Below are 14,482 nucleotides of genomic sequence, written 5' to 3' on the forward strand. Positions count from 1 at the left end.
ACATTCTGCTCAAGTGCACATGGGACATTCTCAAAGATAGACCACATTTTGGGACATAGGCATTGCCTCTTCAAACTCAAGAAGATAGAAATCATATCAAGCATCTTCTCAGATCATAATGGTATAAAACTGAAAATTAACTATAATAAAAATAATCCAAAGAAATCAAACACACATGGAGACTAAACAACATGCTATTAAACAAGGACTGGGTTACCAGAGAAATCAAGGAAGAAATTAAAAACATCCTGGAAACAAATGACAATGAAAACACAACAATCCAAAATCTATGGGACACAGCAAAAACAGTTTTGAGAGGGATGTTTATTTCCTTACAAGCCTATTGCAAAAAACTAGAAAAAAGGCTAACAAGTGATCTAACTCTACAAATCATACAGTTAGAAAAAGAGCAGCAAGAAAAGCCCAGTGTAAGCAGAAGGAAAAAAATAACAGAAATCAGAGCACAGATAAATGACATAGAGACCAAAGAAACAATACATAAGATGAACAAAACTAAGAGCTGGTTCTTAGAAAGAATAAACAAGATAGATGAACCTCTAGCCAGGCTAACCAAGAGACAAAGAGAGAGGACCCAAATAAACAAAATCAGAAATGAAAGAGGTGAAATAACAACAGACCCCGCCAAAATACAAACGATTGTTACAAAATACTACAAACAACTCTATTCCAACAAACTGAACAACTTGGAGGAAATGGATATATTCCTAGAGAAATACAACCTTCCAAAACTCAATCAGGAAGAATCTATAAATCTCAATAGAACAGTAACTTGGGAAGAAATTGAAACATTCACCAAAAAGCTTCCAGCAAATAAAAGCCTAGGGCCAGATGGCTTCACAGGAGAGTTTTACCAAACATTCAAGGAAGAACTAAAACCTATCCTCCTAAGACTATTTCAAAAAATTCAAGAGGAAGGAATACTTACAAACTCCTTCTATGAAGCAAGCATCACCCTAATACCCAAACCAGATAAAGACAACTCGATGAAAGAGAATTACAGGCCAAGATCCCTCATGAACATAAATGCCAAAATTCTCAACAAAATTCTAGCAAATTGGCTCCAGGAGAGCATCACAAAGATCATACACGATGACCAAGTAGGATTTATTCCAGGAATGCAAGGATGATACAATATCCACAAATCAATAAAAGTGATACATCACATGAACAAATTGAGAGCTAAAAATCATATAGTCATATCAAATGATGCAGAAAAAGCATTCGATAAAATCCAACACCCTTTCCTGATAAAAACTCTTAACAAGGTGGGAGTACAAGGATCATACCTCAACATAATAAAAGGTATATATTATAAACCCTCAGCCAACATCATACTCAATGGGCAAAAACTAAAACCATTCCCTCTAAGAATAGGAACAAGACAGGGTTGCACACTCTCAGCACTCCTGTTCAACATAGTACTGGAAGTACTAGCCATCTCAATTAGACAAGAAGAGGATATAAAAGGCATCCAAATTGGAAAAGAAGAAGTAAAGTTATCCTTATTTGCAGATGACATGATATTGTACATAAAAAAAACAAAAGAATCCCTTAAAAAACTAATTGACTTAATAAATGAATTTGGCGATGTAGCAGGATACAAAATTAATGCCAAGAAATCCATGGCATTTCTATACACAAATAGTGAACTTGTAGAAACAGAGACTCAAAAGGCAATCCCATTTACCATTGCACCAAAGAAATTAAGATACCTTGGAATAAACTTAACTAAGGAGGCAAAAGACCTTACCTGGAAAACTACAGAACACTGAAAAAAGAGATAGAGGAAGATGTAAACACATGGATGAACATACCATGTTCATGGATTGGTAGAATCAACATCATCAAAATGTCCATACTTCCTAAAGCAATCTATAGGTTCAATGCACTCCCCATTAAAATACCAATGGCATATTTTACTGACCTAGAAAAAAATCTTCAAAAGTTCATTTGGAACAACAAAAGACCCCGAATTGCCACAGCAATCCTGAGAAAGAAGAGAAAAGTAGGAGGGATCTCAATACCAGATTTCAAGATGTATTACAAAGCCACTGTTCTCAAAACAGCCTGGTACTGGCACAAGAACAGACATATAGATCAATGGAATAGAATCGAGAACCCAGATATCAACCCCAGTCAATATGCTCAATTAATATTTGACAAAGGAGGCACGAACATACAATGGAGTCAAGACAGTCACTTCAATAAATGGTGTTGGGAAAATTGAACAGATACATGCAAAAGAATGAAACTGGATCACCATCTTATACCATACACAAAAATAAACTCAAAATGGATACAGGACTTAAATATAAAATGGGAAACCATAAAAATACTAGAAGCATCCACAGGCAAGAAAATCTCAGATGTATGCCAAAAGAACTTCTTCACTGATACTTCCCTGAAGGCAATGGAAGCTAAAGAGAAAATAAACAAATGGGACTACATCAAAATAAAAAGCCTTTTTACAGCAAAGGAAACCATCAACAAAACAACAAGAAAGTCCTCTGTATGGAAGAACATATTTACAAATGTTATCACTGCTAAAGGTTTAATCTCCAACATCTAAAGACAGCTTATACAACTTAATAAAAGGAAGATAAATGACCCAATTAAAAAATGGGCAATGGATCTAAATAGATTCTTCTCAAAAGAAGATGGAGGAAGGCCAAGAGGCACATGAAAACATGCTCAAAGTCACTAATTATCTGAGAAATGTAAATCAAAACAACAATACGGTACCATCTCACAGCTGTCAGAATGGCCAACATCAACAAATCAACAAACAAGTGTTGGCGAGGTTGCGGAGAAAAAGGAACCCTCGTGCACTGCTGGTGGGAATGCAGACTGGTGCAACCACTGTGGAGAACAGTAAGGAACTTCCTCAAAAAACTGAAAATGGAACTCCCATTTGACCCAGTAATCCCACTCCTAGGAATATATCCCAAGAAGCTAGAAACATCAATCAGAAAGTATATATGCACCCCTATGTTCATAGCAGAACAATTTACAATAGCTAGGATTTGGAAACAGCCTAGGTGCCCATCAGCAGATGATTGGATCCAAAAACTATGATACATTTACACAATGGAATATTATGCTGCCATAAAAAAGAAAAAATTCTCATCGTTTGCAGCAACCTGAATGGAATTGGAAAACATCATGCTGAGTGAAACAAGCCAGTCAATGAAAGAGAGACACCACATGACCTCACTTATTTATAGATGATAAAGAACATTATAAACTGATGAACCAAAAGATAGATATAGAGACAGTAAAGCAACAAGCAGACTGTCAAATTACAGCGGGGAGGGGAGGGAGATCTGGGGAAGATAAGAGATCAACCAAAGGACTTGTATACATACATATAAGTACAACCAATGGACACAAAACTCTTTGGAGGGAGGGTATGTATGGGGGAGGGAGGGTCAAAGGGTATATGTACAAAAATAATAATTTAATAAAAATATATATTAAATAAATAAATATATAAATAAATAGATGAAAAAGCAGTAGTCAAGAGTACTGCTTTGGGATGTCTATATGCATCTAAAACAAAATGGTCATATTTCCTGGGAGTAGCTAGCTGCTCCAACATCCAAAGAGAAGAAAACAAAAACAAAAACCTAACATAAGTAGTACAGCCTGCTACAATCTGCATTTTGAGCTTCACAGGCAGTCCCAATCAAGTTGAACACAAAAAGACCAACACCAAGACAATCATAATTAAAGTGGAAAATATCAAAGACAAAAAAAGAACAAATTTTTAACATATTTTGTTGATTTTTTTACAGAAAGGAAGGGAGAGGAGGGATAGAGAGCTAGAAACATCGATGAGAGAGAAACATCTATCATTCTCTTGCATGCGTCCCAGTTGGAATGTGCCCACAACCAAGTATGGGAATTGAACCTAGGACCTTTCAGTCCACAGGCCAATGTTCTATCCACTAATCCAAACCAGATAGAGCAAGAAAAAAAAAATTATAGACTGCAAGAGAGAGACAGAGTTATTTACAAGGGTTCTCCCATTAGACTATCAATTGATTCCTCAGTAGAAGGGAATGTCATGAAGTATACAAAATGTGAAAAGTAAGGGTCTGATTCCAAGAATATTCTATCCAGCAAGGCTATCATTCAAAATTCAAAGTAAAATCAGGAGCTTTATAGACACACACACACACACACACACACACACACACACACACTAATGAATTTATTATATTACCACCAAACAAGCAATTCAAGAAATGTTGAAGAAACTGTTGTGAAAGGAAGAAATGGGAAGGGAAGAAGGAACACAGGCATTAAGAATAAAAAAAGCCAACAAACAAGTATCTACAAATAATAACCTTAAATGTAAATGGATTAAATACTCCAATCAAAAGACATAGAGTTACTGAATAGTTAATAAAATATTAATGATTAGTATGCTAGAAACAAGAGATCCACCTCAAAACAAAGGACTCACAGAGACTGAAACTGACAGACTGAAACTGAAGGAAGGGGGGGCGGGGAATTTCAGCGAAGTAGAAATGAAAAAAATGCTATGGAAGCAATACCTGTATCTGACAAAATAGACTTCAAAGTGAAGGTCATAACAAGAGATAAGGAAGGCCTCTTCATAATACTAAAGGGATCAATTTAACAAAAATATATAATTATGCTAAACAAAAATGCACCTAATAGAGGAGCATCCAAATATATTTTTAAAAGGTCTAGAGAACCCAATACAATGGTAATAGGGGACTTTCATACCCCGTTGACATCACTGTGTAAATCATCTAGACAAAATATCAACAAAGAAACAGCAATTCTAAGTTATTAGAATTAGATGGAGCTAATTGACCTCTTCAGAATATTTCATCCCATACTACCTAAAACAATCTATAGATTCAATGCAATCCCTATTAAAATATCAATGACAAATTTCACAGATCTAGAATAAACTCTCCAAATTTGTATAAGAAATTTTTAAAAAGACCCCAAATAACCACAGCAATCATGAGAAAGAAGAACAAAGTTGGAAAGATCACAATACCAGATATTAACTTATATACTACCAAGCCATTACACCCAAAACAGCCCAAGACTTACACATAATAGTCAAGTAGATCAATTGAACAAAATAAAGAATCCAGAAGTCAACCCAAGCCATTATGCTCAATAAAATATTGGATTTTTTAAAGTACTATTGTTAGACTGAACCTCCCTAAACCCCCCCTCGTCAACCTACCCTGCCCCAGTTCCAAGAACCTAACGCCCTAACCGCAGAATGCTCTTGGTCCTGGGTTGCAAAACAACCTATCTGCTTGGCTAATCTTGCGGGTTTGAGCAAATGATAACTACAGGATATAACCGTTGCATAACCTAGAATAGAATGGAAAATTTTTAACCACCTGCGTGTGGTTTTTGCCTTTAAAAGCTGTACCCTTCCCCTTGTTCGGGGCTCCAGCTAGCACTCACCCCTTGGTGGCTGCAGGCTGTGAGACCGAGCGCTCGAATAAAGCCTCTTGCATTTGCATCAATTTGATCTCCTGGCTCTCTCTCTCGGGGTCGCCACCGGTCAGGACCAGAGACCAGGGGGGTCTTTGGCCCAACATTTGGGGGCTCGTCCGGGATCTGTGGCGGCCACAGAGACGACCAAGACCATCTTGGAGGTGAGTTTTTGTGTCGGCCGACTGTCTGTCTTTGTGTTATGTCCCTGTGTGCGGCGACTGGTTTCGGTTTTTATTCTGGTTCCAACGGGACTGTCTCTGTCGTGAGAGAGGACAGTCTTTGGGTCAGACAGGGGGTCTGGCTCTCAAAAACCGTTGTCCCCGGGAGACGTCCTGGGGTCGGGGAAATTGATCTCTAGCTGAGATCATTTCCATCTGTTCTGGTCAGGTTTTATATGACTCCGTCGCCTGTCACATTGTGGTTGGACCGAGGATTGCCGCGGCCCGGTTTTATAGTTGTCTGTGGTTTCATTTCTGTCATTATTTGTTTTGGTTTTTTGTTCAGTGACATGGGTCAGGGGAAGTCGACTCCGCTGAGTGCGACTCTTGATCATTGGAAAGAGGTCCGAGGACGAGGTTTCGATCTTTCGGTAAATGTGAAAAAGGGTCCCTGGCAGACTTTCTGTTCAGCCGAGTGGCCCACTTTTGGTGTTGGTTGGCAGGTCGATGGTTCTTTTGATTTAAATTTGATTTCCCAGGTTTTCTCCCGAGTTTTCGAGTCCCGGATTGGTCACCCCGATCAACAACCTTATATTCTTGTCTGGCAGGACCTGGCCCAGCGACCTCCTTCGTGGGTCCGGCCCTTCCTCCCGTCATCTAACCAGTCTCAGGTTCTTGTTTCACAGGTTCGTGGAGTCCCGCAGAAGGCGCCCCTGCGCGACTCCCAAACTGACCTTCTCCTTCTCGACCCGCCCCCTCCCTATCCTCCTTCTCTGCCCCCAGTTCCCTCCGCTCCCCCGGCCCCTCAACCTGTCCAGGCTGCCCAAGATGGTCCCTCGCAGCACATGCGAAGCCGGAGGACCCAGCCTCCTTGTTCGCCCGACTCTACGGTTGCCTGTCCCCTTCGCCCCCTAGGTCCGCCGCCGCCTCCCCTAGACGACGGTACCCCGGGACTCCCCCCCCTTCAGTACTGGCCCTTCTCCTCCTCTGATCTGTATAACTGGAAAACTAACCACCCTCCGTTCTCTGAGGACCCGTCTAAACTTACCGCTCTGGTTGAGTCCCTCATGTTTTCTCATCAACCCACTTGGGATGATTGTTAGCAACTTCTCCAGACCCTCTTTACTACAGAGGAAAGAGAGAGAATTCTCCTAGAAGCTAGGAAGAATGTTCGGGGCCCAGATGGGCGCCCGACACAGCTCCCCCATCTCATAGATTCTGCCTTTCCCTTAGCCCGCCCTGATTGGGATTTTAATACCGCAGAAGGTAGGGAGCGACTGACGGTCTATCGCCAGACTCTAATGGCAGGTCTCCGAGGGGCTGCCCGTCGCCCCACTAATTTGGCCAAGGTGAGGGAAGTTATACAGGGAGCCACGGAACCTCCGGCAGTGTTCCTGGAAAGGTTAATAGAAGCCTATCGCCGATACACCCCTTTTGACCCCACGTCTGAGGGTCATAGTGCATCGGTGGCAATGGCTTTCATTGGTCAGTCAGCCCCGGATATCAGGAGGAAATTACAGAGGATGGACGGGTTACAAGATTTAGCTCTCAAGGACCTCGTTAAAGAGGCCGAGAAAGTTTATCATAAAAGGGAGACAGAAGAGGAAAAGGAGCAGAGGCAGGAAAAAGAAAGACAGGAGCAAGAAAAACAGAGAGAGAAGCGGGAAGAGAAGCGACTGACTCGTATCCTGGCCGCAGCGGTAGGAGAGAAAACAGGTCAGAAAAAGAAACAGGAAGGACAGAAAGGGAAACGCCAGGGCGGCAATCGACCTCCGTTAGACCGAGACCAATGTGCCTATTGCAAGGAAAAAGGACACTGGAAGAGTGAATGCCCCCAGAAGCCCAAGAAAGATCCGGTTCTGGCCCTCCAGGAGGACAGTGACTAGGGAGGTCAGGGCTCGATTCCCCTCCCCGAGCCCCGGGTAATTCTCAATGTGGAGGGGAGACCGGTCAATTTCCTGATTGATACTGAGGCTCAGTTTTCAGTCCTCAAGCGGCCTCTAGGAAAACTATCTGGCCGAGCCTCCCTGGTCCAAGGGGCGACCGGACATAAGAAATACCCTTGGACCACTACCCGGAGCATTGACCTAGGCCGGGGAGAAGTGACTCACTCATTCCTTGTCATACCTGAGTGCCCCGCTCCTCTCCTGGGAAGGGATCTTCTGACCAAACTGGGGGCCCAGATTACCTTCACCCCGGCAGGACCTACTACCAAATGGGGACCCCCGATGGCCCTCACTCTCCATCTAGAGGATAAACATCGGCTCTTTCAGCCAGCCGGTAAGGCCCCCGCTGATCTTGATCACTGGCTACGGGAATTTCCTAAAGCTTGGGCAGAGACTGCTGGGGCCGGGGAGGCTACCCAGCAACCACCAGTAGTCATTGAACTGAAAGCGGCAGCCACCCCGATAGCAGTTCGCCAGTACCCGATGCCCAGAGAGGCTAGAGAAGGAATCCAGCCTCACATTATCCGCCTCCTGGGTCTAGGCTTTCTGGTCAAGTGCCAATCGCCCTGGAATACTCCCCTCTTGCCAGTTAAAAAGCCAGGAACCAATGACTATCGTCCTGTTCAGGACCTGAGAGAGGTCAACAGGCGGGTTCAGGATATCCATCCTACTGTTCCAAACCCTTATAACCTCCTCAGCACTATCCCTGCGGGTCATGTATGGTATACGGTCCTGGACCTTAAAGACGCTTTCTTCTGCCTCAAACTCCACCCGGAGAGTCAGAAATTATTTGCTTTCGAGTGGAAGGATCCAGAGTCGGGGGATTCCGGGCAGCTAACCTGGACCAGGCTACCCCAAGGGTTTAAGAACTCCCCCACCATCTTTGATGAGGCTCTCCACAAAAACTTAGCAATGTTCAGGACAGAACACCCCCAAGTGACTCTCCTCCAGTATGTAGATGACCTCCTCCTGGCAGGAGCCACAGAAGAGGAGTGTTTGGCGGGAACCAGGGGCCTCCTGTCCGAACTTTCCAAGCTGGGATATCGAGCCTCGGCCAAAAAGGCTCAAATCTGCCAAAAGAGAGTCACATACCTAGGGTATGCCCTAGAAGGGGGACAACGATGGCTAACAGAAGAGAGAAAAGCCACCGTCCTACAGATCCCCACTCCACAGACCCCTCGCCAGGTCCGAGAGTTCTTAGGAACAGCCGGGTTCTGCCGCTTGTGGATCCCAGGATTTGCCACTATGGCAGAGCCCCTATACCCACTAACCAAGCAAGGGCAGCCCTTTCACTGGGGAAAGGAGCACCAAAAAGCCTTCTTAGACATCAAGGAGGCCCTGCTTTCGGCCCCAGCACTGGCCCTCCCCGATGTAGAGAAACCTTTCACCCTCTACATTGACGAAAAGAAAGGGGTGGCCCGTAGAATCTTGACACAGGCACTCGGACCCTGGAAACGGCCGGTGGCCTACCTCTCCAAGAGACTAGATCCTGTGGCTAGAGGGTGGCCCTCCTGTCTCCGGGCTATAGCAGCCACTGCCCTCCTTGTCAAAGACTCTGATAAATTGACTCTGGGCCAAAAGCTGACTATCATTGCTCCGCATGCCTTAGAGAGCATTATCCGCCAACCTCCTGACCGTTGGATATCCAACGCCAGGGTCACTCATTATCAGAGTCTGCTCCTAGATGAAGGAAGAATTACATTTGGGGCGCCTGTGACTCTTAACCCGGCCACTCTCCTACCCATAGAAGAAGAGGAAGAAAAATTTTCCAACTAGCCTGATCTGTTTCTAAAGAAGCAAAACATCTGAACCACCCGGACAGAAGGTAAGCCGGTTATCCCTCGGGAAGCAGCGGCCGAGTACCTTACCCAACTTCACAGGATCACCCATCTTGGAGAGAAAAACCTCAGAAAAATATGCGGCAGTACTGGATACCACTTCCAAAGACTGACCAAGGCCCTAGAGAAAATCATCCGAAGCTGCCGGGCTTGTCAGTTGATCAACGCAAAAACTTCTGCCATCCCTGAAGTGCTTCAGCAACAATACCAACCCCTAGACACCGAGACTACCCTTTGAGTCCGATGATTCGGACTCTCCAAAACAAAAGGGGGGAATGTTAGACTGAACCTCCCTAAACCCCCCCTCGTCAACCTACCCTGCCCCAGTTCCAAGAACCTAATGCCCTAACCGCAGAATGCTCTTGGTCCTGGGTTGCAAAACAACCTATCTGCTTGGCTAATCTTGCGGGTTTGAGCAAATGATAACTACAGGATATAACCGTTGCATAACCTAGAATAGAATGGAAAATTTTTAACCACCTGCGTGTGGTTTTTGCCTTTAAAAGCTGTACCCTTCCCCTTGTTCGGGGCTCCAGCTAGCACTCACCCCTTGGTGGCTGCAGGCTGTGAGACCGAGCGCTCGAATAAAGCCTCTTGCATTTGCATCAATTTGATCTCCTGGCTCTCTCTCTCGGGGTCGCCACCGGTCAGGACCAGAGACCAGGGGGGTCTTTGGCCCAACACTATGACCTTTTCTGTGGGGTTCAGGACCTGAAGGAGGGGCCTACACACAAATAAAAGTGATACACAAAAAATATTCATTTATAAGGCATTGGGGACCAGGTGTGCCTTTCCTGAAGAGGCACGTCAAGACTTCTGGCTTAGTCTGCTTTTTATTTACTCAGATGCACATATGCCTCTAGGAATGCATATAGGCAGATCAAAAGTAAAGTTTGATAAATAAATGTAAAGATTATCTGGTTGGGAAATCTCCTGTAATCATTGCAATCATGGTGAAATTCAGCCTGATGAATATCTAAGTCCATTGGTTTTTCAATGTTAACTGTTGTTTGTTTTAGCCTCCAGCATTTCCCCCTTTTAGTTTTAATAAATTTTGAAAAGTATATACCTTCTGTAGGGCCTGAAAGACTTTTCATTCCACTTCTGCAGACTAGAAATAACTAAATAAGACTAAAAATGAGATGAACAATAGTGGTTACAATAAGAGACAAGTGTAGAGAGATCCAATAAAAAGGATTGAGTTCCTTCATATCCTTTTAAAATTGTTGTCAGGTATTTAAGGAATTAGTCTCTAAGTTTGCCTCAGGCTTCTGCTATTTGGGGCTGGAGTAGCTATCTGTCTGCAGCCACAGGTACAGGTTGAGGCTTTCGGTGCAAGGGTCCTTATTAGTTTGGTCAGTTCCTTCCATAGCTCTTTATTGGAGTTTGATATTCCTTGTAGGAATTCACATAGGTTTGGAGGAGATTTCTGGAAATGCATAAACGTATTCTCAACAAAAGATTAATAAAGGGAAAAAAAAAAAAAAAAAAAAAAAAAAAACACCTTTGGGAACTTTCTAAAAAACAGACAGGATTTTTTTTTTTTTTTCATTTGATCAAGCCCTTTTTTGGTTTGTTATGACACCAATGTAATTGCACTGGCATCTTGCCATCAGTATTACAAGATAAATATTTTAAGATAATTAAGGCTTGATGTAGTCTACCTTCAGATTTCTCAAGCATCACCACTTTTTGTTTTTCAAGTTTGTATTTTAGCCACTGATGTTGGTATTCTATAATTGCCTGTCCTTGGGAATTGTATGGTATTTCCATAATGTGTTGAATTTTTATAAAATTGCTGGCATTTCATTTGTGTATGTAGGTTTACTAGCAGTTTTATTTTTGGAATTCCCATGATGGCAAAAGCAGTTGGCCAGTGATTAATTACCTGTTTTGCCATTTACCCTGTAAATGCAGTAGTCCACAGGACATTTGAAAAGATATTTACAGATATGTGCAATACCCAAAAATGTTCAAAAGGAGTATAGTTTGTTACATCCATTTGCCAGATATGGTCCCTTATTACACCCTGTTTTAGGCCCTTGAGGCAGATGTACCATATAAGTGGGACGTTCATTGACACTCTGTTTTGCCTGCTGTTCAGTGATTGAGACTTGTTTAGAAAACATTTTGGCAGGCTTATGTAAAAGCTGATGAGATTCTGTGGCTTGCTATAATAAGGCAACCAACTGATAAGCATATGCATTTCCTTTTGTTAATGAACCAGGCAGGGCGGTATGAGCCCTTATAAGAGTAATATAAATGGGATGTTGTCTTTGCTGCACAATTTGCTGTACCTATTTAAACAGTACAAGTAGACATTTTAATTGATCAATCTCATTCTGTTTATGGTTATTATCATAAATAATAATAATAGGTTCTTGCAAATTCTGCAATGCAGCCTTGATAGTATTAATTCAATTCTTTTCACAGAAGTATGATTAATCTGGATGACTCATTTTGAATCCATTGCATGACAAGCAGTTTTACCAATAGACGATCATCAGTAAAAACAGTTAATGCTGAGAGAAACCAAGATGGCAGCATAGGTAAACATCTAAACTGCTATTTCACACAACAATATCAAAACTACAATTAAAAGGTAAAAAGGACACTATCTAGAATCACAGAAAAGCTAGCTGAGTGGAAATTCTACAACTACAAGGAAATAAAAAAGCACATTAAGACTCAGAGGTGCTGAAAAAAGGCTGTAGAATGGAGATGCATGCTGCAGAGAAGATGGGTGGCTGTCTGCATGGGCAGTTGAGTGTGCAGATGCCTTTCTAAAGTGGGAAGCTCCCAACCCCGCTGAACTCCAGTCCCTGGTGAGACTCTGGGAACCCAAACTCATTAGGGGGGAATCTGGACTCTCAGATAAAGAGAGAGCAGATGGACTCAGGGAAGTTACAGAAGGCAGAGGTCCGGAGGCACACGCCCATGGAGAGGATTGACTATAGAGTGTATGGGCAATTGAGTGTGCAGCTTGCTTTCTAAAACATGAGGGATATGGAAGCTCCTGATGGCACTGAACTCCAGATTCCGGTGAGTTCTGGCAAACCAGATTCATTCAAGGAAAAACTGGATTGCATGGCAGCATGCAAAACTCGAGAATGGCTTCCTCTTAGAGGTGCTTGCAGCAATTACTGAGGGACACTGAGACCCATGGGCTTCATAGGACAGGGCTGATGGGAAGCTAAAGCTATCTGCTCCACCCTGATACTCCACTCATCGAAGCTGAGCTGAGGCTTTTGCAAGTCTTCTCCCATAAGGATGTCTCCAGCACAGAAGTTCTCCCAGCATGGACACAGCTGATCCTCACAGCCAATTGGCCTAGAGGTCAATTCCTCCCAAAGATACCAACAACTATCAAGTCTAAACTACAACAAGGATGTGCACACTCTCCACACAGGGGTGCACCAAAAGTGTCCGCCTCAGGAAACTGGGGCTGCTGACCCACTGGGCCCTATAGGACACCCAGCACACAAAACCACTCTATAAACTCAGGGAAACAGTGAAAATGAGGTGACAAAGAAAAAGATAACAATTGAAAGAAACTGAGGAAAGCAAACAACTTGATGTAGAGCTCAAAACCATGGTTATAATATTTTTCAAGAATTTTTTTAGAAAAGGCTAATAAATTTAGAGAAACCCTCAGAATAAGAAAAAGGACCAACTAGAAATTAAACATACACTGACTGAAGTAAAAAATATTATACAGAGACCTAACAACAGACTAGAGGACCGAAAGAATCAAGTTAAATATTTGAAATACAAAGAAGCAAAGAACACTCAACTGGAAAAGCAAAAGGAAAAAAAAAATCCAATAATTTGAAGATAGTGTAAGGAGCATCTGGAATAATCTCAAGTGTATCAATATCCAAATTATGTGTGTTCCAGAAGAAGAGAGAAAACAAGATACTGAAAACCTATTGGAAGAAATAATGACTAAAAATGTCCCCTATCTGGTAAAAGAAATTGACTTACAAGTTCAGAAAGCACAGAGAACCCCAAACAAAAGAAATGCAAAGAAGACCACACTCAGGCACATCATAATTAAAATTTCAAGAACAAAAACCAAAGAGAGAATATTAAAAGTAGCAAGAGAAAAACAGTTACCTACAAGGGAGTACTCTAACTGTCAGCTGCTTTCTCAACAGAAACTATGCAGGCCAGATGGGAGTGGCAAGAAATATTCAAAGTGATGAATAGCAAGAACCTACAACCAAGATTACTCTACCAGCAAAGCTATCATTTAGAATTGAAGGTCAGATAAAGAGCCTCACAGATAAGAAAAACCTAAAGGAGTTCATCACCACCAAACCAGAATAATACGAAATGCTGAAAGGTATTCTTTAAGAAGAGGAAGAAGAAGAAAAAGGTAAAGATAAAAATTATGAACAACAAACAACAAGTTAATCTAAAAAGCAAGTGAATAAAAAATCTGATTAACATAATAAACTGGTGAATATAATAGAATCAAGAGCATAGAAAGGGAATGGACTGACAATTCTCAGTAGGGGGAGGGAAGGGATGTAGGGGGTGCAGGAAAAGACTGGGACAAAAATTGTATATGTATGGATGAGGACAGTGGGGGAGAGGTAAGGGCAAAGAGTGGGATGGGAACCAGGTGGAGGGAAAAAAAGAGGAACATTTATAATAATCTGAACAATAAAGATTTATTAAATTAACAAAAATAGTTAATGCTCCAGAAATAGGTTCCTATCTGATATTTTTTTATTATAGTAATAGGGGTATAATATAAAAACTTTAGTAATTTATTTATATTTTTGTAGGTGACAACTAAGTCCCCTGAATATTCACTTATTTCAATTTGCCAATTTAAATTAGTCTGAAATAAGATTTTCTAATTTCATTTGTCCTTTGGTATGGACAACAAATTACACTAATTGCATTTTCTGCTATCAGTCTTCCTGAGTACATTGACATAATTATTTATCCTTTGTTCAGGGAAGCTAAATGCAAATCACTTACTTTTAAGTGTCCTTGGTTTAGGGAAAATAGG

General features: G+C 42.0%; 1 protein-coding gene across 1 annotated transcript; it reads left to right on the forward strand.

The window, feature by feature from the left end:
- The first annotated feature begins 5,405 nt into the window (after positions 1–5,405).
- LOC118714120 lies at positions 5,406–9,397 on the forward strand. Its single transcript, XM_036429049.2, is given in 1 exon segment — positions 5,406–9,397. A coding segment is annotated over 1 exon segment (3,486 nt). The 5' UTR covers positions 5,406–5,911.
- Positions 9,398–14,482: the final 5,085 nt, after the last annotated feature.

Source organism: Pipistrellus kuhlii, unplaced genomic scaffold, assembly GCF_014108245.1.
Source record: "Pipistrellus kuhlii isolate mPipKuh1 unplaced genomic scaffold, mPipKuh1.p scaffold_m20_p_98, whole genome shotgun sequence".
Taxonomy (NCBI): Eukaryota; Metazoa; Chordata; class Mammalia; order Chiroptera; family Vespertilionidae; genus Pipistrellus; species Pipistrellus kuhlii.